Genomic DNA, 27,269 nt, shown 5'->3' with positions numbered 1-27,269 from the left:
GAAACCCACTTCGTACAAATTCGGGGCATATACCGCTGCCAATGCAATTTTCCTGTTATTGTGTATAATCCTAGCTATAGTTATGCGCCCCTCAGCATCCGACCATACCCCTTTCAATTCGATATTTAATTTGCGTCTGACGACTATGGCTACCCCTCTAGTTCTCGTAGCAAAAGAAGAGTGACCAATATTATGGTATATGTTATCCGCTAACGTATTTATGTCTCCCTCTAAAATGTGCGTTTCGCTTAATAGTGCCACGTCCACATGTTCTTTTTTCATCAGTGTAAGCACGCTTTTGCGCTTGTGTTGTTTGTTTATCCCACCGGTGTTCCATACCATTATATTCAAACTAGCCATAGTCTATGCATGTTTTCGTGTAGTTTTTGGTAATGTTTCTGGAGTATGAAGCTACAATAGATGCACATCCAATTAATGAGGTCCCGTTGAGAGCTGAGCTTAAAAACATATATATATATACAAATAAAAATCCCCTATTTTCCCCTCTCCCAGAAAGTCGAACATGCCTGTGTTCCAAGAACACATCCTCCGCGATTGACTTTCTCCCATGGTCCACCGGATTGCCCAACCTGAGCATTGTAATCCTAATTTTCCTATGCTCATTGCCATAGGATCTAACATTTCCATTCTATTGCAATAGAATGTCGCTTTTGGTCTTGCACCTTCCCTTACTGTAATGAAGTATTGTGATAAATAACCTAAAGATAAAAATAAAAAAATAAAATAAAAAGAGAATAAACCTTTATCGACATATTCCTTTGAACCCTCCACCAACGTGTGGGGGAAAAAAAAAGGAAAAGATTGTAGATCGGTATTGACACCTTAATGTGAAGAACATTGGAAAAGAATAATGTAAGTTACAATATATTTAAAAAATATATAGTAATATTGACACCTTAATGTGAAGAACATTGGAAAAGAACAATGTAAGTTAAATTATATTTAAAAAATATAGGGTGATGAGAAGAAAAAATTTAATAAAATAAAAATCAATGGAAAGATATAGATAAGGAATAAGAGATAAATAATTATCAACGTGGAGAGGCCACTAGAACCGATTTAACTGATTAGATAAGATAGAAAAGCAGCGCCTTTTAGCGCTTCAATGTGCCTTTAATGGAGTGATTACTTAAATTGTTAGAATAACCTTGCTGTGCTCATACGTTTATGTGTGGATAATTTTAAAGTATTATTAAGGGCTGATTGCACTTCATTTAATTTATTATATGCTATGTGTATGCACACCGAATGTTATTGTTAGAGTTGTATGCTTCGTTGTCATGGTGCCTTATATTCTAGAAGGTTGTAGAATATACTAGTGCCTAGACTATTTTACATTCCAGAATGATCTAAGAGACCCAGGGCATTTGAGCGATAAACCCAGAATATTCCAGATAGATCTTTTTGCATTGATATTTATTTGTCCCCTCAGAGACCAGAGACTGAAATTATAATGTATTATGAATCGTATTATACACAGTACACATTGTTATAGACGACTTGCATATCGTTTGCTACTTTGATGAACACAACAATGTTATTCCAACACTGGTGGAATGACCTCATTGATGAACACAATAAAGTCATTCCAACACTGGTATATATTTAGAGAGAGGCTTAACTGATTCCGGCATTTCCGTCATGCTTTGGGTTATTTGCTGCATTTTGAATCAGGAAATCCTCAGCATCAAAGGGTGTAAATGGACCTGACCTGCGGCCGTTATTGTCCAAGAATGATAACAGCGCCGGATATGCTAGCCTTGGCTTGTGGCCGGCTATGTACAGCTTTTGCATCACAACTTTGTATGGTTGACGTCGGATGATGGCCTCTCTGCTCAAATCTTCGTAGATAAATATTGGTTTATCACCATACTTCAGCTTCCCACGTTGGTTGCGAGCATATTTGATGATTTCATCCCTTGTTGTAGTTTTCCGCAGAGTGACAATGATGACTCTCGGCCCGTTGATATTTTGCCCCTGGGAACCAATTCTGTAAACTTGTTCCACTTCTGGCACTTTGTTTGGATCGGAGTTTTCCAAAATCGTTGATAACTCGTTTGGAAAGTTGATGTCATCGCAGTTCACTGATTCATCAAGCCCCACAATGCGGATGTTATTCCGCCTGTGGTAACGATGGGTTTCTAGTTGCCTCTCCATCACTTCGTTTTTAAGCAATTTTATTTCCCTCCGGTATTCATCTTTAACTTTTTCCATCTCTTCTCCCATCTCTGTCATGATACCTTCGTTCGCCTTGACTGCTTTTGTGTTTTCTGTCACCGAAATCTCCACTGTCGTGATTCGCTCTGACTGTGCATCGAACGCTTTCTTGACTTCTTCTAATTTCTCATCGATGTGATCGAATTTAGCCTCGATGCGATCGAATTTAGCCTCGACGTTTGCCTCGAGCGCCTTGATGTGTGTAATCTGCAGGTTAGACTGTTCTACCATCTGTTCTTTCATCAGGTTAGACTGTTCTACCATCTGTTCTTTCATCAGGTTAGACTGTTCTAACTGTTCTTTCATCAGGTTAGACTGTTCTACCATCAGGTTAGACAATGTGTTGAAATCGGGTGGATTTCTGCTTTCTTCAGTTGACGGCATATGGTAGATAGATGCAGTGACGTTGGAATCCATAAATCTGGCTGCTCTCCCTCTCACGGAGCTTGAATCTGTACCTTCTTTTATGTTGGTCTCTATTGACTCTCTTTCGGGGACCGTAATCGATGATCCCGGTACGTTGTCCTCTTCCTTCTCCTCCTCGGAGCTTGTCGCCGTCGGCTCAGAACCAGCGACGGTTAGGACGCGTCTATCTCGTTTTTTTACGTCCTGCGCCGTTGAAGTTGCCGTAGTTATTTTCTCTGCCTTCTTTCCACCTTTAACCATATTGTCTTTTGATATGGTTAGTAGAGGGTCTTAACAATACATACGATGTGGTCTATTCTCTTTCTTTACTGTCCAAATAATGTTTTTAAACGAAATTAGCGTTAGTGGGAGCGGAGCAATTGCAAAATGCGTGTGCTACATGTTGTAGCGTAACCGGAAGTCATGTTTTTTTTTTTTTTTTTTCTTAAACTAACAATGGTGTTAAATAAGACAACATTAAAAATATGCTGTAAGTGTTATTTATAAAAGAAAATAATAATATTAATAAAGTGGTCTACAGGTTAAAGGGGAACTATCTTATAAATGGCCTTTTTGAGTGTTTAGCATTGTTTCCTAGCTATGTGAACTTATATTAATATGATCTATGTCTCTAATTCTCATATTGGCGCATTCTTCCAATTCTCCTCTCACAATATTCACCCTCACTGAACTGAGTCATTTGAAAATGTGATGATTTGTGATGTCAGAGAGACACCGCTGCATGATAATGGCGAGGTACATGATGAGCTGCACACAGTGGTTGGAGCCCAGGCTCAAAACAGCTCGAGATCTTGAGGTAGAAAAATGCTGTTTTTGAGGACTTGATTAGAAATACAAAACAATGAATAAAAAAATAAAAAATATTACAGAGGTGTTCCATAGACTCACAGGAATTGTGTAAAAGTGCCCAAATAGTGAAAGAAATAGTAAAATAATTCCCCTTTAAGATAATAGCTCTACACTCCCGACAGTCATCACTGATATAGTGTTTGGTCAGTAACATTTGGTCTCCCAGTTCCTCTGCTCTGCAGTAAATGGAAAATATATATTGTGGTATCCCATTCTCACTTTATCCAATCAGGAGAGAGAAATGCACACTGCAAAAATGGTCTGGCAAAGTTTTTATGTGTGCTTGAATCAAGTAAAATGATTTGCCAGTGCAGTAAGCAAATTTAACTTAGCAAGATTTCTTGAAATTAGTAAAAAATATCTAGGGTTCCCTCTCCTTATTGGATAAAGTGAGAACTTGAAGGGATATTAGAAAATGTATTTTGTGGGGTGGTCAGGTGGCGTAGCGGAGATTGCGTTCGTCACCAACCCCGGATACGCTGGATTCGCCTGTTCGAATCCAGCTCCCAGCTCCGGGGTTGTCACCAGCTTGGCTGGCCGTTCACACCAATACAATTGGCAGTATTAGAGGGTGGGAAAAGCTGGCGGGGTGGGTCCGGGTCGTTGTAAACAGCGACTCCTCCAGTTCGGTCGGGGCGCCTGATCAGCGCGGATAGGATCTAAGGGGGGTAGTGTGATCCTTCCACACATTACACCCTCTCAGTGAGAGTCCGCGCTGCCAGGTGAAAAGAAGCGGTTGATTGGCTAGACGTGTGTCGGAGGAAGCACGTGAGCCTCCACTCTCCCAGACAGACTGTGGGGGGTAAGTGCGCAGCGACCAGGAAGGGGATTGGGAATTGGCATAACGACTAACATTGGGATGGGGAGAAAATCGGAGGAAAAAAGGAGGGGGAAAAAGATTAAAAAAAAAAAAAAAAAAAAAAAAATTTTGTGCTTACTGCAGAGCAGAAGGACTGGGAGACCCATGTTACTGACTAAACACTCATCAGTGATGGCTGTAGGAGTGTAGAGCTACCCAACACTTATTTTAACCAAAATATACCACTTATAGCACCTTTAAAAAGGAACACGCCAACATTTAGGGAAATTAGCTTACAGTTTTCTCCAGAGAGACAAGAAGATAGATACCAGTTTCCTCTCTGTGCGTTCAGTGGAAAGCTATCTGGCTGCACGTTAGCCTAGCTTAACACAATGAATGTTGCCGTGTTCCTTTAAGGTTCCAATTGCCATCCCACAGTGCAGAACACGGATCACAAACTCCACCTACTTGAAAACAATGGTAGTGAAGGTATTGGCATGTTATCTAAAGCCAGCGATCCTGGGGCAACTGACTGCTGTGGAGCTGAAGCCGGTGCTGCCCTGGAGCGCTAGCCTCAGTTAGCATTGTGTTGCCTCTATGCTCACCACCACTTTCTCCCTAGGCAGGAGATTTTGTGATCTGTGCTTTGCACTACAGGACGGCCACTATGAGGACAATAATGACACGGTTTCTGGGAGAAGCCCTATTTCAAAAAAGGTGCTGTAAGTGATATTATTTTGTTAAAATAAGTGTCAAGTCGCTCTACACTCTAACAGCCAACACGGATATATATATATCTATATATAACAGTAACATGGGTCTGCCATTCCCTCCGCTGTGCAGTAAACACAAAATTAATTTTCTGGTAACCTACTGTCTCACACTTTATCCAATCAGGAGAGAGAAACCTAGACGTATTTTTAAAACGTATTCAAAGAAATATTGCCAAGCCAAATTTGCTGGCAGATTATTGTACTTGTTTCAAGCACATATTTGTTTTTATTTCTAATTTTTTTGTCCATTGTAGAGTTCACTCTCCTGATTGGATAAAGTGGGAACAGGATACCAGAAAATGTATGTTCCGTTTACTGCAGAGTGGAGGGACTGAGAGACCCATGTTACGACCGAAACACTCTATATCAGCGACAGCCGTCAGAATGTAGAGCTATTATTTTTAACAAAGAAAATACGACTTATGGAACCTTTAACACATTCAGCGCCGACCCCGAGTATAGTCGGGTTAACTCGCCGACTCTTGAGTGCCAATCACGACGATAGTCGGGTTTTAATCGTTATTTCTTTTATTAGCGATATCCATTCATTTTCATCCATTCATCCTGATGTTATCGTTGGGAATAGGTCTGAGCACGCAAAAGGGCAAATACCGCCGCCTATCGTCTCCCGGATGGTATTGCATATCATTGGATTGGATTGGCTGGGGATGTGCATAAAAAAAAAAAAAAAAGTCCGGTTCGGGTTTTGCTTCTCGGGCATGCAGTACCGTTGTACCACGTTGACTGGGGGGACTGGGAGCAGCGTGGATTATGCGTTTTGGACTATAACGTTGGATCAATGGACGCGATCGATATTTGGAATGGCGATCAGGAATTGGATTAATCTTTTTGCAGAACATCTGATGTGAGGTAAGGACTCTATGTTACCAGTCTTGGGTTAATCAGATGTTTTTTTTCATAGCGATCACAACGTTTCTGTGTGTCCGTGCCGTAGGCGCTGAGCAAGGCACGGATAAGCGATTTTTCAGCCCGCTTTTGTATCGTGCAAACTATTCATAAATCAGCCGAAAAATTACAATGTGTTTTGTGTATTCCACTAAAGGGCTATTATCGCGTCTTTCTCTGGAATTACTAGAAATCTCCAAAACTATACTCGTATTCAAAACGGTATAAAACGGAAATGTACCGATGAAAAAACAATCAGTTTCGTACATGTTGACTGCAAGCATGTCATTGATAAGCGACGGGTGTATTAGACCCATAGCCATAATTTAAGATATATTTTAAGCACTCGCAAATATGCCCGTCCTCCCATTGATTAAAGCGCTGGCGTGCTAGCCCTAATTTGGTCATATAGGCCCGGCGCTGAATGTGTTAATACCAATGTCTGTGGTATTCCTGCCACCGTACCTCTCTCTTGAGGGAGGTGACATACTCCCAGGTGTTCGCGTGCGGGTCGTATCGCTCCACAGAGTCCACTTCGTTGCTGTAGTCCCGCCCTCCGATGGCGTAGATGTGGCCCCCCACCACACAGACGCAGTGGTCGGCGTGCTGCTGCTGCAGAGACTTGATGGAACACCAGCTGTTGTGACGAGGGTCGTATCTGGAGAGAGCAGACAGGGTAGGAATATCTCATCTTATCTTTTAGTCACTGGTAATAACAGTAGTGAGTGACAGTTTAGTTGTAATAAAAGTATGTGGGGAGTCATAACAGCGTAAACCAAGAAATACAGCATAGATAATTAGGGCATACAGGCCCTCATCTGCACTTTTTTCATATTTTTATATTCAGAGTTAATTATATTGTTTACACAGTTTATTTATTTCTAGTATTTTTATATTCAGATCCAATTTTATTACCTATATTTATGTCTTTCTACTATTACCCTGCCTGTACCTCCCGTCCCACATCTTATCGTAGCTTTTAGTCACCATTAATAACAATAGTGATGGTAATAAACAATATGTAATAATGGTGTAATATGTGATGGAGTCATAACAGCATAAACCAAGAAATAATAACCAACTATTATCCCAAAGAGTGCTGAAACACAGGTCTCCCGCTTTCTCACATGTGGTCGGTTCCAACGCATTACATTTGTTCCCGCCGGACACGAGCGCACAACAAATACATGACAAGACTTGATGGAACACCTGCGGTTGTTGCGAGGGTCGTATCTGAGGGAGAGCAGACGGGTCTCTGAGCACACAGGTCTCTGAGCAAACAGGTCTGTGAGCACACGGTCCAGCAGCAGTATGACCTCTCCCTCTGCCCTGTCCACGCTCAGAAATTCAATCAGCGGTAAGCGGATTCATGTGCAAATTAAGAGTGCAAATCAAATTTTAAAAATGTAGAATCCGTAAACAGCGACCTCTAGGAAAGAGGTGACGACACGCTGTGCTTCGTTTGCATTTTTTTTGTCTGATGTGTGGATTGGATTTCAGAGGGTAGAGGAGGGGCTGCTACTGCTGGCCACACCGCAGGCTCTACCAAGAAATTCGCAGTATAATAAGTTACTAAACTCCAATCCATACGTCAGACCAAAACAAAAAAGTAAATAAAGCCAGAGCGGAGCCCTTTTGCCTAGAGGTCTCCATTTGACGGCATCACAGATTCTACAGCACCTTTACCTGCAAGTCGATCTAGAAGGAGCAACACAGAGCGTGCCTTCTAAATTTATACAAAGCGCCTCACAACTTATGCCTCACACGACGGCGGAGGTGACCATGCAAGGTGCCGACCGGCTCATCGGGAGCAGTTAGGGGTCAAGTGTCTTGCTCAAGGACACTGACACACGCTGCCGGGAGGAGCCGGAATTGAACGCACGACGATCGCTCTAACTCCTGAGTCACTGTCCCGTCTGTTTCATGCTGACCAGTCTGTTTTATGCTGACCCATCTTTAATCCAATGACATGATGAGCTTGTCCTTCTCCCTGAACATTAACACTTATTACATTTACATCATAGTCGTTGCCCTTCCCGGCCTACATACACGGCACGATGGTCCTGGGTTCGATTCCCGCTTGGGAACCAGGTTGCCAGGTACCCAGGTGGGGTATCTCCCGGGCCTTTCTGTGTGGAGTTTGCATGTTCTCCCTATAAGGGTTTCCCCCCTTAAAAAACAAAACAATGGAAAAACATGCAGAACAGATCACCAACACTTGGATTGGTCCCCAGGCGCGGCTCACGCCACAGCCCATGTCTGCTCCCGGCTGGCGGCTGGCCTTGGGGGGAAGGACGACAGGGTGGGTCAAGCCAGCACAGAGACTAAATTTCAACGGTGACCCAAAAAGTGTGTGTGTCCCATGTGTGTGTGTGTACACTGCATGACGATGTACAAATAAAGACCTCTTCAAAATCCAGTTTTCATTCAAACTAAAGGAGTACAGAACATTATCCGACCGCACCAAACGCTGGAGAGCAACGCTCTACTGGCCACCAGCTTAAATGTGACTTGATATGAATGTGTGAAGACATTTTATGCCTATTTATGGCTTCTATTTTATGTCTACATCAACGCCGGCGTTGTGAAGCACTTTGGGTTGCAATTCTTCTATGAAAGGTAGTATAAAAATAAAGTTTATTAATATTATTATGGAGACCAGCGGGGGACCTCACCTCCAGCAGCGCGTCTCCGCGCGGAAGCCGCTGGTGTTCTTGTCCCCCCCGATCAGGTAGACGAAGTTGTTGAGCACGGCGATGCCCTGGTTGGACATGCGGGGGGCCTGCGCCGCCACGAGGCTCCTCCACTCGCCCCAGCTGGGGTGGAACACCTGGAACAGGTCCTCCGTGTCGGTGAGCGAGCCCGAGGTGAAGCGGCCCCCGAAGCCCAGGATGCAGCGGAAGCTGGAGCGCGGCTGTGTGAGGGGCCCCTGCAGGACAGGCTGCCAGATCTCCTGCTCGTGGTAGCGCAGCGCGGACGACACCGCCTCCTTCAGGGGGCACTGGTTCAGCCGCCCGTACAGCCGCTGCAGCACCTGCTTCTCCATCAGGCAGAAGCGCACGGCCTCCAGCATCTTCAGGTTGTCCTGTGGGGGGGAGCGGAGCAGAGGAAGGGTTGTGGTGAGAGTACATTACATTTGCATTAGCACCCGCCGGACACGACCGCACGATCAAATGCACGACAAGCTTCGGCGGAAGCCTAGCTTTGCATTTAGCTTCCCCTCGTATAAAGTAGGGCATAAGTAGATGAAGTGTAAGTAATACCATATCTGCAGTGGCTACCAGCTTAGAAAAGCTTTTCAGCCCCCGCTCCCCCCTCTTTATTTCCCCCCGGGGTTATTTTCCTTGTAGCTCAGCAGATCCATCTCCCCGGGGCAATTATGACAACAAAAAGGGCAGCAAATTAGACCCAGGCAATTACCGCCCTGTTTCTATCCTTACCTCCATCTCGAAAGTCATGGAAAGAATTGTATACGAACAGGTCGAAAAGTACCTCGCGGAAGAAAAGTCTATCTACCAATTCCAATCTGGCTTCAGAACATCCCACTCCACTGACACATGCCTTCTCTATTTAAACGACCACATCAAACAAGAGGTGGACGCGGGCAAATACTGCGGCATGGTCATGCTGGACCTACAAAAGGCCTTTGACACTGTCAATCACACCATTCTGATTGACAAGCTAAAAGCAATTGGTTTTGATAGTCCATCAGTGAGCTGGATGCAATCCTACCTGGAGGGGAGAGAACAGATGGTGGAGGTAAACGGCACCCTATCCCCCCCCCCTCATAGTGAGCTGTGGTGTTCCACAAGGAAGCATACTAGGACCGCTACTGTTCCTAATTTATGCAAATGACATGTCGTCAGCTTGTGACTGCAACTTGTTCCTGTTTGCGGACGACTCAGACCTGCTGGTCTCTGACAAGAACAAGTTAGATTGAAAAAACCCTCAGCTCGGAACTAGGCAAAATCTGCATATGGCTCGCTGATAACAAACTATCATTACACCTGGGCAAAACAGAGTCCATTCTCTTCCGTTCAAATAACAAACTCAGCAAGACCGACGGCTTCTCGGTTACAGTGGGTGACAATATTGTCACAAGGAAAGATGAAATTACCTACCTGGGTTCCATCCTAGAGGCAAATCTTTCCTGTGACAAAATGGCATCCAATGTAATAAAAAAAGTCAACCAACGAACTAGATTCTTGTACCGGATCTCCTTTCTGGTAAACAAGAATACCCTGAAGACTCTGGCAGGAGCACTCATTCAAGGGTACTACGACTATGCTTGCACCTCATGGTACCAAAGCACCTCAAAGGCGCTAAAAAGAAAATTACAAACATCTCAAAACAAACTGGTCAGACTACTGCTTGACCTTACTCCTAGAACCCACCTCACCCCTGCCCACTTTGACAACCTAGGATGGCTTAGAGTAGACGACAGAGTACAGCAACTTGCAATGGGCCTGGTCTACAAGATACACTACACGACCAAGGTACCCATGTACATGTCAAAATACTTCCCAAAGGTCAGTGAATACCACGATCACAACACCAGAGGGAGCTCCACAAATCATGTTAAACCCAGATTCAGCTCAAACAAGGGACTAAACACGTTTTGCAATTATGCCACATCAATGTGGAACGCCCTACCCAAAGCTGTAAAGGAATGTGAATCACTACCCACTTTCAAAACCACTCTCAAAGAACACCTACGGGAGGCTCAAATTCGAAACTGGCCCCTGTAAATGTCCTAACCCAACCCCCTCCAATGTACAGTAAATGACCAAGTATGGTTGTCAATATTCCAATGTAGTTTTGCTTGTACAGTTGTACAGTGTGTGTGTCCCCCACCCACCCACCCACCCCTCCTACCCAACCCCTCCCCACCCACCCACCCACCTCCAATGTACAGTCCCCCCGCCCCCCCCCCCCACCCCACCTACCCAACCTCCTCCAATGTACAGTTTCTACGTCAAATGTATATACTCTCTTTTCTGGACTCTTTTTGTATCACAAACAGTACTGTATTTGCAAATCTGGTATGTCATAAATTTATAGATGTAGCAGTACTGACTATCTGTATGTCATGTATGTCATATATGTTATGATGAATTGAAAATGGGGGACCTTGATGTAAACAAGACGAAAGTCTTTCTCTGGTCTGCATCCAGAGAAAGACTTGGGAGACTGGACCCACTGGGGACCGTGGTGGAGAGCCGCACGCAGAGCAAGCTGCTGGCCATTATGGACAATACCAACCACCCTCTCCACCACACCCTGGTGGGGCAGAGCAGCAGTCGCAGCGGACGGCTCATCTCCCTGCACTCACGGACTGAGCGGCACAGGAGGTCCTTTGTCCCCACAGCCATCAGACTGTACAACAGCGTAATATAGTGCGGGGGACCTTGACCTCTGACCCACACACCTGTTTTTACACCTGTTTTTACACCCGTTTTTCATACACCTGTTTTTTTACACACTTGTTTTATACACCTGCTTTTATCTCATCACGTGACGCTCCTATTAATATTGATGGATCTGATTTAATTGAATTTTATCATGTGCTTATTTTTAATTCATGATGCAGACATAACGTGTAATAACTGAATAAGAACTGTCAATGTCTGTATACTGTGTGAGCTGCGAGATACCCTGATCTATCTATCTATCTATCTATCCCCTTAACAATTGTATGTATTTCTTGATAAATCACATCGAGATATGTAAGAAACCAGACCTTCCGGCAAATTTTTTCCAGTTGAAACCATCGTGATGCTATCAGCTTTTTAGCCACTGTGATACCGGATAAAACCAATCTCTTTAGCTGTGGAGGTACTGCATGCTCAAAGACATCATTCAGCAGTAATACAGAGGGGTGTACAGGTGTATCCAGAGTTAAGAGATTTGCTAATTGCTGGGTCACTTCTTTCCAAAATATCTTAACTGGTGGGCAGTCCCAGTACATGTGCATAAATGTCCCTTCGTCCCCATTTGTACATAGGGAGCATTTGGAGTCTTGTTTAAGACCCATTTTGTTCAATCTTATAAGAGTTAAGTATGTCCTGTGAATATAGTTAAGATTGATTTTGTTGATGGTCCGGGTTCCTTGATGCAAGTCGTACATTTGCCCAGGCCTCTTGCCAGTCAAAGTCTGTCTCCAGGTCTGGTATATCCCTCCTCCAGACTGAGTCTAGATGGAGGGTTTCATACGAGGTCGTTAGTAATTGATGATAAAGATCTGATAAAAAACCTCTCGATGTCTCTTTCATAGAAAAATGTGTGGTATCTGTGGTGTACAATTGGTATCTTTAATGGAACACTGTGAGCCTTCAAACATGCCAATAACTGTGCGTATAAAATAATATGTGGACTTGGTGAGATAAAAAATGTTGCGTATTTCATTGAACTACAAAAACCCTGTTTGTTGAAAACGTCTCCTAATGAGTGTATGCCTTGCTTTTCCCATCTAGGGAATCTTATAGGTTGTTTTCCAATCAAGAGTGCATTGTTATTGAATAAGGGAGTATGATTATGCCATTTATGTGGGGTAGAATATTTTTTTTGTGTTTCGCGCCATATCCGGATCGCATGAGTGATTATGGGGCCAAATTTCTGTTCGCATTGCTTAATTGGTAATTTGGTGTATAGTATGCCCTTCAGCCTATGTGGAGCTACTATATTTTCTTCTAAATTTCTCCAGGATACTAATGCTTGGGGATCAAACCATGTTGTTAGTGGTCTTAAAGTGTACGCCTTAAAGTAGTGGTAGAAATCTGGAAATGCCATACCTCAGTCTGCTTCGTTTCTCTGTGCGGTGGATCTTTTTATACGTGGTGGTTTGTTATTCCAGATAAATTTGTATGTGGAGGAGTGTAATTCTTTCCAGTAACCCTTTGGAGGGGGTAACGGTAGCATTGAGCTGAAGTTGATTCTAGGTAGGACGTCCATCTTGACTATTGATATCCGTGCCTGTACTGAGTTTTTAAGTTTCGACCACCTGACAAGGTCGTATTTGATTTTGTTTTGGATTTTTATGTAATTGTGCTTCACCGTTTGGCTTATGGTAGGGAATATTTCAACTCCCAAACATCTAAAGTGTTTTACCATCTGTATCTCTTTTGGGAGGGTTATATTTCTTTTTGCAGGGGCGTTAAGTGGGAGGAAGGCCGACTTCGGCCAATTTATCCTAAATCCAGATAGATCTCCAAAGTCCTCAATCAGCTTGAGAAGATGAGGCAATGCGGTGTTGGGGTTTTGCATGAACAGTATTACGTCGTCCGCATATAAACTAATTTTGTGTTGTGTGCCCTTGATTATGATTGGTTCTATGGATTGGGATTGTCTTATATAATGTGCTAAAGGCTCTAATGATAGATCGAATAGTCCAGGACTAAGAGGGCAACCCTGTCTGGCTGAGCGTGATACCGGGATGGGTCTTTGTATAATACTTTAATCATATCAATGAATCCTTTTCCTAACCCCATCCTTTCTAATACTGCCCATAGATACGACCATTCCAACCTGTCAAAAGCTTTCATTGCATCCAGGGACAGTATCGCCTTAGGTGTGTTGTCTTCCTTGTTGGCATCTAGTACGTGTAGTAATCGTCTTATGTTATCAGTGATCAAGCGACCTCTTATGAAGCCAGTTTGGTCCGGATGAATTAAAGACGTCATATGCTTTTGTAGTCTGATGGCTAATACCTTAGAGTACAATTTGATATCGGTTCCGAGGAGGCTTAAAGGTCTATAACTACCGCACTCGGTGGGGTCTGTCTTTTTTAAGGAGGACTGTTATGAGTGCAATATTGTCATTCTTATGGAAGTTCCCCTCCTTGACGGAGTATAAAATCATATTTAGTAATAAGGGTCCAATTATGTCCCAACAAGAGAGGTACATTTCTGGTGGGATACCGTCTCTTCCAGGAGCCCTACCACTTTGCATTTCAGATATGGCCTCCCTAAGTTCATCTAGTGTGATCTGTGTTTCTAACTGTTTAGCGTCATCCTCTGAAAGTTTAGGGAGGTTAATTTGATTAAGATATGTGTCCATTTTGTTTGGATCGAAGGTTGTATCTGATTTGTATAAGTTGGAGTAGAATTCTTTGAATGTCGTGTTTATTTCTTTGGGTTCTGTAACAAGTCCTTGTTGTGCTCTAATGGTAGTTATATCTGCAAATTTTGCGTTGACTCTTAATCGCATAGCTAATAGGTGACTTGGTTTGGAACCTTGGGAGTACTGCTGTTGTCTTGTGCTGCGTATTTGCATTTCAGATTGTTGTCTATATATGGCGTTAATCTCTTTTTTTAGTATATTGACTTGATTTTCCAGTCGAACCGAGTTGTTGTATTGTAATGAATTAAATAACGTTGAGTAAAGCGTTTCCAGTTCATCCAGTTTTGAGCATCGATTCTTGCGTATTTGGGAGGAAAAGCTATCAGTGAAATCCTTGATCATTCCCTTTGTCGTCATCCATAATATTCTGGGGTCCTGCACCGTATTCGCATTCATCCGAAGGAATACCGTAAGAGCTTCTTTGATTTGTGTAATGAATTCCTTGTTATTGAGCAGCATCGTGTTAAATCGCCATCTTGGGGCTCGGGTTGATAGTATACCAAATGTTCCTTTTAGGAGTAAATAACAGTGATCTGATAGTGCATTGGGTATCATTTCCACATCGTAGTTATCAAATAGTCTCGGGGATGTAAAAATGTACCGGTAATCTATTCTGGAAAAAGTGTTATATCTCGCAGATCGACAGGAGTACTTCCGGGTTGTGGGGTTAAGTGATCGCCATAAGTCATTTACACCTGTAATCTTTGACCAATCCTTTAATGCATTTGATGAATTTTTTTGTTCGCTGGAGAAGGAGGGGTTTGATTTGTCCATCATTGGATTCCAAATGGCATTAAAATCAGCACCAATTATAAATGAGTATTCGGGAAGGTCTAACATTACTCTCCGGTAAGTGTAGTGAAGAAATTAACTTTGTATAAATTTGGGGCGTATACCGCTACCAGCGCTCTTTTCCTGTTCTTGTGTAAAATCTTAGCTAGTTATCCGACCATCTGCATCAGACCATACTCCCTTCAATTCAATGTTCAACTCCCTTCAATTCAATGTTCAATTTCCGTCTAACGACTATGGCTACTCCCCGAGTTCTCGTTCCAAAGGAAGAGTGACTAATGCTATGATATGTGTTGTCCGCTAATGAATCTATGTCTCTCTAAAATGTGCGTTTCGCTTAGCAGAGCCACGTCCACCTGTTCTTTTTTCATCAGTGTGAGCACGCTTTTGCGTTTGTGTTGTTTATTTATTCCACCAGTGTTCCAGATCATTATATTCAAACTAGCCATAATCTATACATGTTGTGTAGTTGTTGGTAATGCTTCTGGAGTGCGAAGCTACAATAGATGTACATCCAATTATTGAGGTCCCGTTGAGCCGAGCTTAAAAACATATATATATATACAAATAAAAATCCCCTATTCCCCCCTCCCACCGAGAAATAATCGTACAGGACTGTGTTCCATGAACACAACCTACCCGTATAACTCCCTCCCTTAAACCACCGGATATCCCAGAATGATCCAATTATCCTTAACATTCCTATGTATACCATAGGATCTAACATTCTAAATTCTACCATAAGTAGAATGTCAACTGTGGCTTGGCCACTTTCCCGTTAAATAAAAATTTAAATAAGATAAAACTAAAAATAAAGACCAAAAATAAGCTTTAATTATCATGCCATAATCACTTACATTTTATAATAACTTGTGTAATTTATAATAACCCAAGAATAATATGGAGGTATTGAACTGAAAAGAGAACCTGAATAAATCATAGAAAAGAGAAGAAAAAAGAAATAAAAGAGAACATTAACTTAGATCTTTAAAGAGATTTGCTATGCTTAAACACCTAGAGTATAAATTGAAGAAGTAGTGGAATATTTCCAATTAATAAAAAGCAATTTTTAAATACGTATATGCAGCATTTCCCCTGGCCATGGGTGGGCGATGATCCGTTGTGAAAAATGTTATTCCGATATGGGCCCACCGGTCCTCAGCCGGTCGCTGCTGTGATGGTTCTGTGATTCTGCAGCTAGATGCTGTTGATTATTCCCCCGAAGGGCTTCTGGCTGTACGTCTGGCCATGTATTGCTGTTATTCCAGAATGTTCCCTATATCAAAGAATGTTTTAGATGTTCTAGATTATTCCAATATGTCGTTTTTACAGTGTTAGAATGTTCCAGTATGTTCTGGAATGTTGTTAGAATTCCATACTCTTAAAATAAGGATCACTTCGACGCCATGTTCATCTTCTCTGTATCGTTCCAATTTTGAATCCAATATGTCCACAATAATAGAAGCCCAACGGGGAAAACATTCAATAACTCTGAGCTCGTAGGTCTCTCTGCCCCAAATCAGCGGTTCATTAAAGTTTATACTACATGGTGTCCATGCCTAACAGAGATTAAAAGGCTGTTTATACACTATCCTGCATTTTGTGCTGCCATGTATTTGGCTGCTTCTTCAGGCGAGTTGAGGAAAACCCTTACTCCTCGTTTATCGACGATGCGAAGTCTTGCAGGGTATATTAATATGGGTTTGTATTTCTCCAAATAGAGTTGAGACATCACCGTCTTGAACTTGGTTCGCAGGTCCACCACCTCCCGACAATAATCTTCAAAACAGTGTATTGATATATCCTTGTATTTCAGATTGCCTTTCATCCTGCGAGTTTCACGAATGATCATTTCTTTTATTCTGACTTGGCGCAGGATAACCAATATCACTCTGGGTCTAACGTTATTGTCGTTGGATCGGGTCCCCAATCTGTAGCATTGCTCCACCTCAGGTACCTTAGGAAGGATCGTTGGTCCCAGGATTTTCTGTAATTCTGTCGCAAACTCTTCAGGGTGTGTGCAGCTCACCGACTCGTCCAGACCGACTATACGAATATTCAGCTTGCGACTTTGATATTCAATCTAGAATATTTTAGCTTTCTGTTCTTCATTGATTCGCTTAAGCTCAACCGTTATATCGTTGAGCTCCGTATTCAGTTCTTTGTAGTTTCCCTTCATCTCAGCCGTTAGATTAACGTCGATATCAGCTACGTCTTTGTAGATCCGACCGAAATGTTGTTGGTGTTCTTCCAAACCTGTTTCCAGTGCCACGGTGCGCTTAATATGTGCATCGGCATCCACCCTTAGCGCTTCTATTTTGCCTTCGATAGATTCTTTGATAGCATCTACTTTTTCGGTTATTGTCTTCTCCATTTTTTTCATTTCATTTTTCATTTCCCGGATGATATATTCCGTGTCTGAGGAGGTGTTTGTAGGGGTTGAACTTGAGGGGGATGCCGTCCCGTCAATATCCTCTGCGATTTTTCGAACGTCTCCCGCGGCCATAGGGGGGGGGTCTTCTACGCTTGGTTTTGGAAGCGTTTTATGATCTTTCCTTGTTATTGGCATCTCGAATCTTTCAGTCAATATAGTTAGTTGATAATCTCAGTTGATATATGCGTCAAGTTTTAAACGCATTGGTGGTTTATAAATATGTTTTTAAAACGAAAAAAAATAACAACGGGTGAGCAGCTGTGTCACATGCGACTTACTCCATTCTATAGCTGACCGGAAGCTTCATATCTGACTTTTATCATCACTTACTAACGTCTTCGTATGGAATCCTTCCCCTAGACTCAGTTTGGAGGAGGGATATACCAGACTTGAAAGTAGATTTTGATTGGCAAGAAGTCTGGGCAAACGTTCGACTAGCGTCACGCAACCCGGACCATCAACAGATTAATCTTAATTATATTCATAGGATTTACCTGACACCTATAAGATTGAACCGAATGGGGCTTAAACAAGACTCTCTATGCTCCTTGTGTCTAAGAGGTGATATAGGTTTATGCATATGTATTGGGAATGCCCCCGTTAAGATATTCTGGGAAGAAGTCACTACGCAATTATCAGAATTTTTTTTTCTGAACATACCTGTAATGCCTTCTGTATTGTTGTTGAATGATGTTTCGCAGTTAGCAGCCTCTATACAGCTAAAGAGACTAATTTTGTCCGGTCTTACGGCTGCTAAAAAGTTGATAGCATCACAATGGATTCAACCGGATAAAATGTGCCGGAAGGTATGGGTTCTTACCTATCTCTATGCGATTTATTTAGAGATATCTACAGCAAGGATTTTAGGTGAATGAAGCCAGCATTGCAATCTGGTTAGAAGTGGTGGAGAGAATAAAGGTTAGCATATGAATTGTAATCTCTGGTTAGAAACGAATAATGGATGGATTATCCAAGGGGGGTCCTGAGGGGGGGGGGGGGGGGGGGAGAACGAGCAAGAGCATAATATGTACTGTATTGTATAATGGGGATTATGTATATATCTTGTAACCTACATTTATTGATTCAAATACAGGAATATATATTCCTGTGATTTATTGAGATATTTACTGTTAATGTTTGTCTTGTCAAAAAAAAAATTGTTCAAAAATAAAAAAAAATAAATAAAAAGTTTAAAACACATTAAAATGAATGAAAATAAAAAGATAAGAAAAAAAGGTTTAAAACATAAAACATTTCAAATGAATAAAATAAACAAAACACAGGAGCAGATTAAAAAACAGGCACTATTGGAAGGCAGAGCAATGGATGGAGGGATGGAGTCAGAGGATATACTGTAGGGTGTGTGACTGGGAGGGAGACAGAGGACATACTGTAGGGTGTGTGACTGGGAGGGAGACAGAGGATATACTGTAGGGCAGGGGTGCCCAACCTTTTTTGAACCAAGATCTACTTTTTAATTTGCCACCTAGCCGAGAGCTACCAGCCCAAATTTGTCCTACTCTCGGCTAAGATAAGATAAGATATTCCTTTATTGATCCCCTTGGGGAAATTCAGGCATAATAGCAGCATGGGGGAAGGGGGGGGGGGGTACAGGTAGTAAAAACAACACAAATGTCAATATAATTTACTATCTAACTAACTGAAAAATATATTCAGTGTCATAAGGTGCATAAGGCTAGTATTAGTAGTAATAGTATTACCCATTCAATATGCACATGACAGAAAATATTATATGCCATATAATATTTTCTGTCATGTGCATATTGAATGGGTAATACTATTACTACTAATACTAGCCTTATGCACCTTATGACACTGAATATATTTATGTAGGGTGTGTGACTGGGAGGGAGACAGAGGATATACTGTAGGGTGTGTGACTGGGAGGGAGTCAGAGGATATACTGTAGAGTGTGTGACTGGGACGGAGTCAGTGAGAATGCAGAGAATATACTGTAGGCTGTGGGTGTGTGACTGGGATGGAGTCAGTGAGATGCTCGAAGGAAGCGCTGCTCAGGGCCTGTATTCACCTCTTTTTGCTAATGATTGGAATATTTTCATATTCTAGTGCTCAAGTGTCCTGAAGGCTGCAAGACAGACGGTGCTCTCAGGAACACGCAATAGGGTGTCCTTCCCATTGAGACAAATGAGAAAAAGAAGCCAGTGTTCAAAACAACAGATCCCCATTTACAGTTACATTTAGCTGAACGCTTTCTCCCAAAGCGACTTATAAAGTTCTGTACAACAATTCAGCAGGGAGGGTACAACTCCGGCAGCTACGGGTAAGTAACATTGTTCGTCAAACAAATGTTAAAAGGCGTACCTGCAGGCACACCTGGTCCGTCTCCACCTGCTCTGGACTGTAGTGGTAGTGCAGCGCGGCCTCGTACACCTCGTTCTCAGAGCTGACCTCCAACTCGTCGCTGCACAGCACCCTGAACACCTTGTCCGGAGGCAGCTGTCGGTACACCTCGGAGCGGGAGAACGCCTGGACGTTTCTCAGGACGTAGGAGTGAACCTTGGCCTGGAGTTGTTGCAGCCCATACAGGTCGGCCAGTTTGTCCACCTCCAAGATGTTGCTTTCGTCCAACCAGGAGAAGAGGAAGTCACAGCAGAAGGTAATCACGTCCTCCATCTACCAAAGATAAACGAGTTCAGTTAAAAAGGTGCTATAGATACAATTTAAATACGTTTAAAACTAAATACATCCACAGAGCTTTTAGAAAGGTGTGGAATAAAAGTATTGATTAATGAATTTATCATTTAAATATGAATGTCCAAAATGTATGTTGTTTCCATGTTGTGTGCATGTATCCCCTCCCTACTTCCCATTTGCCCCATAAATGCCACCATTGGCGAGAAATGCACATGGCAGCAGAAAATAATCAGATCAACTTGTTAGAACAGTAGTAGTAACGTAAAATCACTGGTTATTGTTATGCATTGAATTGTATTGTTAAAAGTAAAAACAATACATAATAAGTTATAACCATTGTGAAGGAGAAGTTAGAAGCCTAGAGGCTTATCGAGAACTTCCCGTTTTATAAAATCAAACATACAAAAATATACATATTATAAAATACCAGAATACATTCAAAAGATACATGTTAATACAAACATACATACACACATGCATATACTGTATACATAATAATATACAACAACCCACCCACCTGCCTACAAACCTACCCACCTACATAACCAAATGCATACCTCCATGTATGACCTATTTATCGATCTACTACTTTTGGATATGAGCATTTTTTTTGTAGTTTGCTTTAAAAATAAGTAGAGATGGAGATTCTGGCTCCTCCTTGAGCAAGACCACTTAACCCCTAACTGCTCCTGATGAGCAGGTTTGCACCTTGCATGGTCGCCTCCGCCATCGGTGTGTGAATGTGAGGCATAAGTTGTAAAGCACTTTGGATGAATTTAGAAAGCACGCTCTGTGTTGCTCCCTCTAGGTCGACTTGCAGTCCATTTACCATTTCTCCCTGAAGTCTGTAAACACTAGCAGGTTGGGCTGACCGTCGATATTTTTTTTGGAATTCGAAGCTTCGGGGCCGAGATTCGATTTTAATTCGAAGCTTTGAAATTAAAAAAATTTTAAAAAAAATTAAAAAAAAATTATGTTGTGGGACTTGTACAGCACTTTGTTCAACTTTGTCAGTGCTGTACAGTTTAAACCTTTTTAAATCTTAGACAAATGAAACACTTTGCTTTCATGACATATTGTAAGCAGTCATTTGAGGCTTTATAAAAGCAGCACAATGAACACAAATCTGTCAGTGCCGAGTCCGACCTCATCTTAAATAACAAACAGCATTGCTTGTTGTAGTTAACAAAGAGGCAGAGTTGATTTAGCAAAAAAAATAAAAATCATATATATATATATATTTTTAATAATCTATTTTTATTTTCATATTCGAATCCCATGCCCATCGAACGAAGCTTCGAAGTATTTAAGACAGCCCTAGTAAAGGGTTAACCTTTTGTCGTGTGGCAGTGAAAGGGTTAACCCGCTGTCGCGTGGCAGTGAAAGGGTTAACCGTTTTGGTGGTGCGGCAGTGAAGGGGTTAAGAAAATGGTGAAAGGGGGGGTAGCCTACCTGAACAAGAGTGGCAGCGACTAAGACCTCCTGCACATTGTCCAGGTCTAACTCCATCTCCGATGTGTAGATGAAATGGAGCAGTTTAGTCATGGCAGTGTAGGTCACCCCATGTAGCGGGACCTCTGTCTGCTGGGCCTCCCGCAGACCTCCAGCAAACATGCCCCTGGTAGAGGAACAATGCACCGTTCGTTATGTAGTTACCGTCAAGGTCGGCTCGGGTCAACTTTACATCACATTTAGCTTAAATACAAACCCAGTTTGTCCCAAAGTGCTCTTCAAAAAGAAAAAACACAATCCGAAAAAAGACAAGGAAACACATCAGTCAAACGCATTCAAGAAGCTAATGAGAATTTTTATTTAATATGTTTTAATATGATTTAATGTTTTTATATGTTTTTATATGTTTTCCTGCTTCATTTCCAGCAGATTCCGCTAATCCAATGCTAAGACCGCGGAGCAGCCGAGGGGCCCCTGATCCGAGGACCCCAGGGCTGATGTAACAGGCATCAAAGTTCAACTATAGGCCTACACAGGGGCAAGATGACGTAAGGCTCCACAGGAAAAACAATACGATTTTCAAGTCAATTCTATAGCCGGCAGTGAGCCAGTGAAGGGACAAAGGAGGACTAATGTCTCGTTTGAGTTTCAGTCTGGACCCAGGCTGCTAGCAGCAGGAGAAAGAAGCCTGGCTGATACCAGCATTAAGAGTTAAGTGAGAGGAGAGTTTAAAACAAGCTTGAAAAGACAACTGAAACAACATCCAACACATTCTGTATATTTAGACATACACAAACACACACACACACCTAGTTACTTTTATTTACAAATAGTTGTGAATTAATGAATGAATGTTTATTTATTGGTGTTGTCCTCGACGACCAGTTGAACTTCTCTGCTCACATCGCAGCGACGACCAGAACCTGCCGATTCCTCCTGAGCAACGTCAGAAGGATACGCCCCTTCCTGACAAAAGAAGCCACCCAACTCCTCGTCCAATCAACAGTCATCTCCCGCCTCGACTACTGCAATGCACTGCTCGCTGGCCTCCCGGCCACTGCCACTAAGCCTCTTCAACTCATTCAGAACGCAGCGGCCCGCCTGATCTCAAACCTACCGAAGTCGGCCCATGTCACCCCACTTCTTAGGGACCTGCACTGGCTCCCCATTGCTGCACGAATCCGCTTCAAGGCCCTCGACCTAGCATACCGTGCGGCAAAGGGAACCGCTCCCGCCTACCTCCGGTCAATGGTCTCTAACTACACACCCTCAAGACCCCTACGCTCTGCATCTTCTGGCCGCCTCAGACCTACTCCTATCCAAGCTCCGGGAGGGTCATCAAAGAGAAGTCGCCTATTCTCAGTCCTTGCCCCACAATGGTGGAATGAACTACCCACCCCAGTTAGGACAGCCGAATCACGTCCAATCTTTCGCCGTCGACTAAAGACGCACTTCTTCAACCATTATCTGAATTAAAAAAAAAAAAAAAAAAAAAAAAAAAAACAATAAAAAAAAAAAAAAAATCTAACCCTAACTAACCGTACTGTCATGCACTTGTCCTAATAAACTAACCTACACTGTAGCACTCAACACTTTGATGAACATTGTTGCTCAGCTGATAGAGTTGTGCCCTTCCTGATGGCTTGTCGTACAGAACTTGTAAGTCGCTTTGGATAAAAGCGTCAGCTAAATGACTAAATGTAAATGTAAATGTAAATTTAACAGATTGCAGAATGGGTACAATACAGTACGGCTCAATACACACAATTGTTAAGGGGATGCAGACCAGAGAAAGACGTTTGTCTTGTTTACATCAGGGTCCCCCATTTTCAATTCATAGTGGCAAGAGTTTACTTTGTACATATATATTACAGTGCCTATGAATGAGGGTAAACGACTGTAGTATAATGTATTCACTGCTTGTGAATTTAGTGCATATTAATAGTGCATTATGTAATATATTGTACCATGTATGATTCCATTATGATTAAGAGTATGGTATGTATATAGGTTTGAGAGAAAGGATGTTGTAACTTTCTAACTTTAATACCACTTGGTTGTTTGTCTGTAGTCATGTTTATGTTATGCGTTTGACCCCCAGGAAGAGTAGGCGATCTCAGCTAATGAGGATCATACAAAATCATAATGAAAGCATGAATGACTGATTGATTTAAAATGTTATTAACAGATTGCAGAATGGGTACAATACAGTACAGCTCAATACACACAATTGTTAAGGGGATGCAGACCAGAGAAAGACTTTAGTCTCGTATATATATATATGACATACTACATGACATACAGGTAGACAGTACTGTTGCATCTAGACATTCATCTCCGAAAATGAGCCCTGCCCTTGTAAACAGTAAACACACCAACTTTCCAGGTAGCTTTCAAGCTTCAGTGTTTTCCTCTATGCAGTTTGTTTCAGTTGTGAAAATAATACGATAGATTACTTTCGAATCTCTCAGCCAAATGTACCATTATAATTTTTACCACGACAGAAGGCAGGCATATACTGTACCTAAAGTAATCGCAGGAGGCTGCCAGGAGGATGCGGTGGGCTTGGATGGGCCGCCCCTCCACCAGGAGCACCACGTCAAACAGGACGCCACTGTGCCTCAGAGCCAGCAGGCCGCCCAGCAGGCTCCGGGGGTGGCCGGGACTCCTGTAGGTCCGGCGGCCGCATCGACCCGACGATGAGCAAGCAGCGTGGTGTCCCACCATCATCGGTAGTATCGTCTCCCCATCCTCAGCCATTCCTCGTACCTAGTTAAGTCTATATAATAACCTTCCTGGAACCGTCTTCATGGTTATTATGCACATGCTAGTTGTAACGCTCGGTAGCCTACAAGCCTAGTAGACGGTAGTGACTCAAGAAGACTAACGTTAATGATTGTTTTCGGTAGTAAGTAAGTAACAGGGAGACATACGATCGTGTTTAGATTCGTCGGCTAACAGCTAACTAGCATGAAAGGTCTGCCAGATTTTCGGACTGACGTTTATCGACATATTCACCTGTGGTGTCAGCAATATATGCGGTTATAAAGATAACGTTGTATAACGAGAACTAATTTAACAGTTGGCATGTCAGTAATCCCGCGACAAAGCTAACTAAAACCACAATGCTACTGCTAGCAAACGACCTCGGTAGTAAACCAACACCATGGGTAAACAAACACCAGCCAGCAAACCTTAACGCTAGCTTGCTTGCTAACTAGCCAGCATTATGCAGACTCGATAGCATTTCTTATGAGTTATAACGTTACAAAATAACTTAACATTAGCTGTTTAGAAGGAAGTATAAGAAACATACACGCTTTACAAGGTTTAATGTGTTCGATAACAAACCATCTTCACGTTCATGGTGCAACTGTCAAGCTAAAATAGAACCACACCCACCGAGCTGCTGGTTCGGTTTGACAGAAACAAGTCGAGTCTGTTGTTTACTTTTGCTTTTTGACTGTAGTGGGATCACATTATTGATCACATCCTATTGGTCATTTACGCCTCGTTGTCCCGCCCAACTACCACGCAATGGCCAATGAAAGAGGGATACGAAATCTTCCTTTGAATCAATCATGAATTAACCCATAAGAACCCACACCCATTTCTCCTTCAAGGAAGATTATGAGGGGCATAAAGACTGACTAAATAGACTACAAAGAACACATTTCTGATTTGTTTTCTTCAAAATAGCACCCCCTAAAGGAAAATATCTGAAATGTTACATATATGTCATATTGGGCATTGATTGATTGATTGATTGATTGATTGAAAACTTTATTAACAGATTGCAGAATGGGTACAATACAATACAGCAGGGCTATTCAACTAAATTGTTCAGGGGGCCACATTGTCAGAAACCCAAGGGGCCAGGGGCCGGACTGCCACGGCGTCTCCCCGTGCTATGAATATATGTACACTTGACACAACACGCAACCACATTTTCACAACTTTTATTTAACTGAAGCTACTCTTAGGGTCCCAAACAGCCCTCCTGCTAGCCGTGATATATAATGACGCAGGGTGTCTCTAAACACCGGTCTTCTTCAAGCCACGCTGGCGGGGCACCTCACTAGAGGGAATATCTTTAACTTAAGCCACACTTGGCTATACCGCATTTCTTCTAGGATAACTCGCTGTATCACTAGGGTTATTCAGTGGGGAAAACATGCAATGCTCCCCTACGGTTACTTTTCTAGGATAACCCGTAATATACTCAAGTTCAATACGTTCACCCGTGTGGTACACCACGGGGCTCCGTCAAGACACGACCGATCACATCCAAGTCCACTGTCGAAGAGGCTCGTTCTCCCCCCTTCCGTCTCCATTGGCTTGCTTCCTTTCCCGTCTCTCTCGTACGCTCTCTGCCTGCCACCGCGCCCCCTGCTGGTACCGCCAACTAGCCCCACAGGGAAGCACTGGATGAAAGAATATGGCCCAGTGTTACTGTTCATAATCCATATTCCAGCCGGTAAAAGAAGGAGAAGTCCGCGTTGTTTGAGGGAATATTAATGGACACTAGTTAGTATGTCTTGGTGCACCAGGGGAGATAAAAGGCAAGTCAGCACTTCTGAATAATAGCCATATTTTCAGGGTGCTACACATACATGGTAATTTACTGTACATTGGAGGGGGTTGGGTTAGGACATTTACATGGGCCAATTTAGAATTGCAGTCTCCCGTAGGTGTTCTTTGAGAGTGTTTTTGAAAGTGGGTAGTGATTCACATTCCTTTACAGCTTTGGGTAGTGATTCACATTCCTTTACAGCTTTGGGTAGGGCGTTCCACATTGATGTGGCATAATTGCGAAACGTGTTTAGTCCCTTGTTTGAGCCGAATCTGGGTTTAACATGATTTGTGGAGCTCCCTCTGGTGTTGTGATCGTGGTATTCACTGACCTTTGGGAAGTATTTTGACATGTACATGGGTACCTTGGTTGTGTAGTGTATCTTGTAGACCAGGCCCATTGCAAGTTGCTGTACTCTGGCGTCTACTCTAAGCCATCCTAGGTTGTCAAAGTGGTTAATTAATGGCATTAATGGTTAAACTTAAATGTTACATATATGTCACATTGGGTGTTAATCATTAAACTTATTCCTCATTGGAAAATAAATCAAGCTGATAATCTCTGTCTGTTTGTCTATTTATTTGCATTTCCTCAAACTATAATTTTCCTTGTTCTGTTTCCCATAACTTTCCCTTCGGTTTAAAAAGAAAAACACAACATTTTGCTGAACACAACTGAATTTTTCCTTCGGTTTTACAACACAACATTTTGCTGAACACAACTGCCTCATATTTGAGGTCTTCTCAAAAAAAATGTTTTTCAAAAAGGGTTTAGAAACAATGTTAGGTAAACACTTTATTTGGGTGGCACTGTCTACATGGCACTACATGTAAAAGCATTGTGGGGGGGGGTATGCGTTTCTATTGTTAATTATTTACAATGTTCTTAATGAACGACATCATGATCTTACTCTCTTTTTTGAGTCACCGATATCGAACTTTTTCTAGATAAACTCAAATATTTGGACATTGTGTCACCCTTGTCAAACACAAGAGGGCGCCATTTCCTAGTGTGAGCTGCCTTTCCTTAGTCAAAATGGCTATAAACACTGTACGAGTAGACCTACATACACACTCTCTCTCTCTCTCTCTCTCTGACTTATGCTGATTTATCAGTAGATTGACATAACTGTTAACCCCAAAATTAAAAGACGATTAGAGAAGATTACATCTGATGTTATTTAAGTAATTTAATAAAATAAAATGATATTAGCTATTATTCATTTATGGATTT

The 27,269-nt window shown here is 42.3% G+C and overlaps 1 protein-coding gene across 1 annotated transcript in view; it reads right to left on the bottom strand.

Annotated features, from left to right (window-relative positions):
• Positions 1 to 24,877, bottom strand: part of klhl22 (kelch-like family member 22) — a 38,876-nt gene extending 13,999 nt beyond the window's left edge. The window contains exons 1-5 of the mRNA XM_084322663.1: positions 23,988 to 24,877; positions 21,464 to 21,629; positions 19,679 to 19,990; positions 8,667 to 9,076; positions 6,457 to 6,649 (exon numbers count right to left, since the gene is read on the bottom strand). Coding sequence (XP_084178789.1) covers positions 6,457 to 6,649; positions 8,667 to 9,076; positions 19,679 to 19,990; positions 21,464 to 21,629; positions 23,988 to 24,223 — 1,317 coding nt within the window. The 5' untranslated portion in view covers positions 24,224 to 24,877. The remainder of the gene's footprint in view (positions 1 to 6,456; positions 6,650 to 8,666; positions 9,077 to 19,678; positions 19,991 to 21,463; positions 21,630 to 23,987) is intronic.
• Positions 24,878 to 27,269: the final 2,392 nt, after the last annotated feature.

Source organism: Notolepis coatsorum (genome assembly GCF_963971535.1).
Source record: "Notolepis coatsorum genome assembly, chromosome: 10".
Taxonomy (NCBI): Eukaryota; Metazoa; Chordata; class Actinopteri; order Aulopiformes; family Paralepididae; genus Notolepis; species Notolepis coatsorum.
This window is presented reverse-complemented; position numbering and strand designations above follow the sequence as displayed.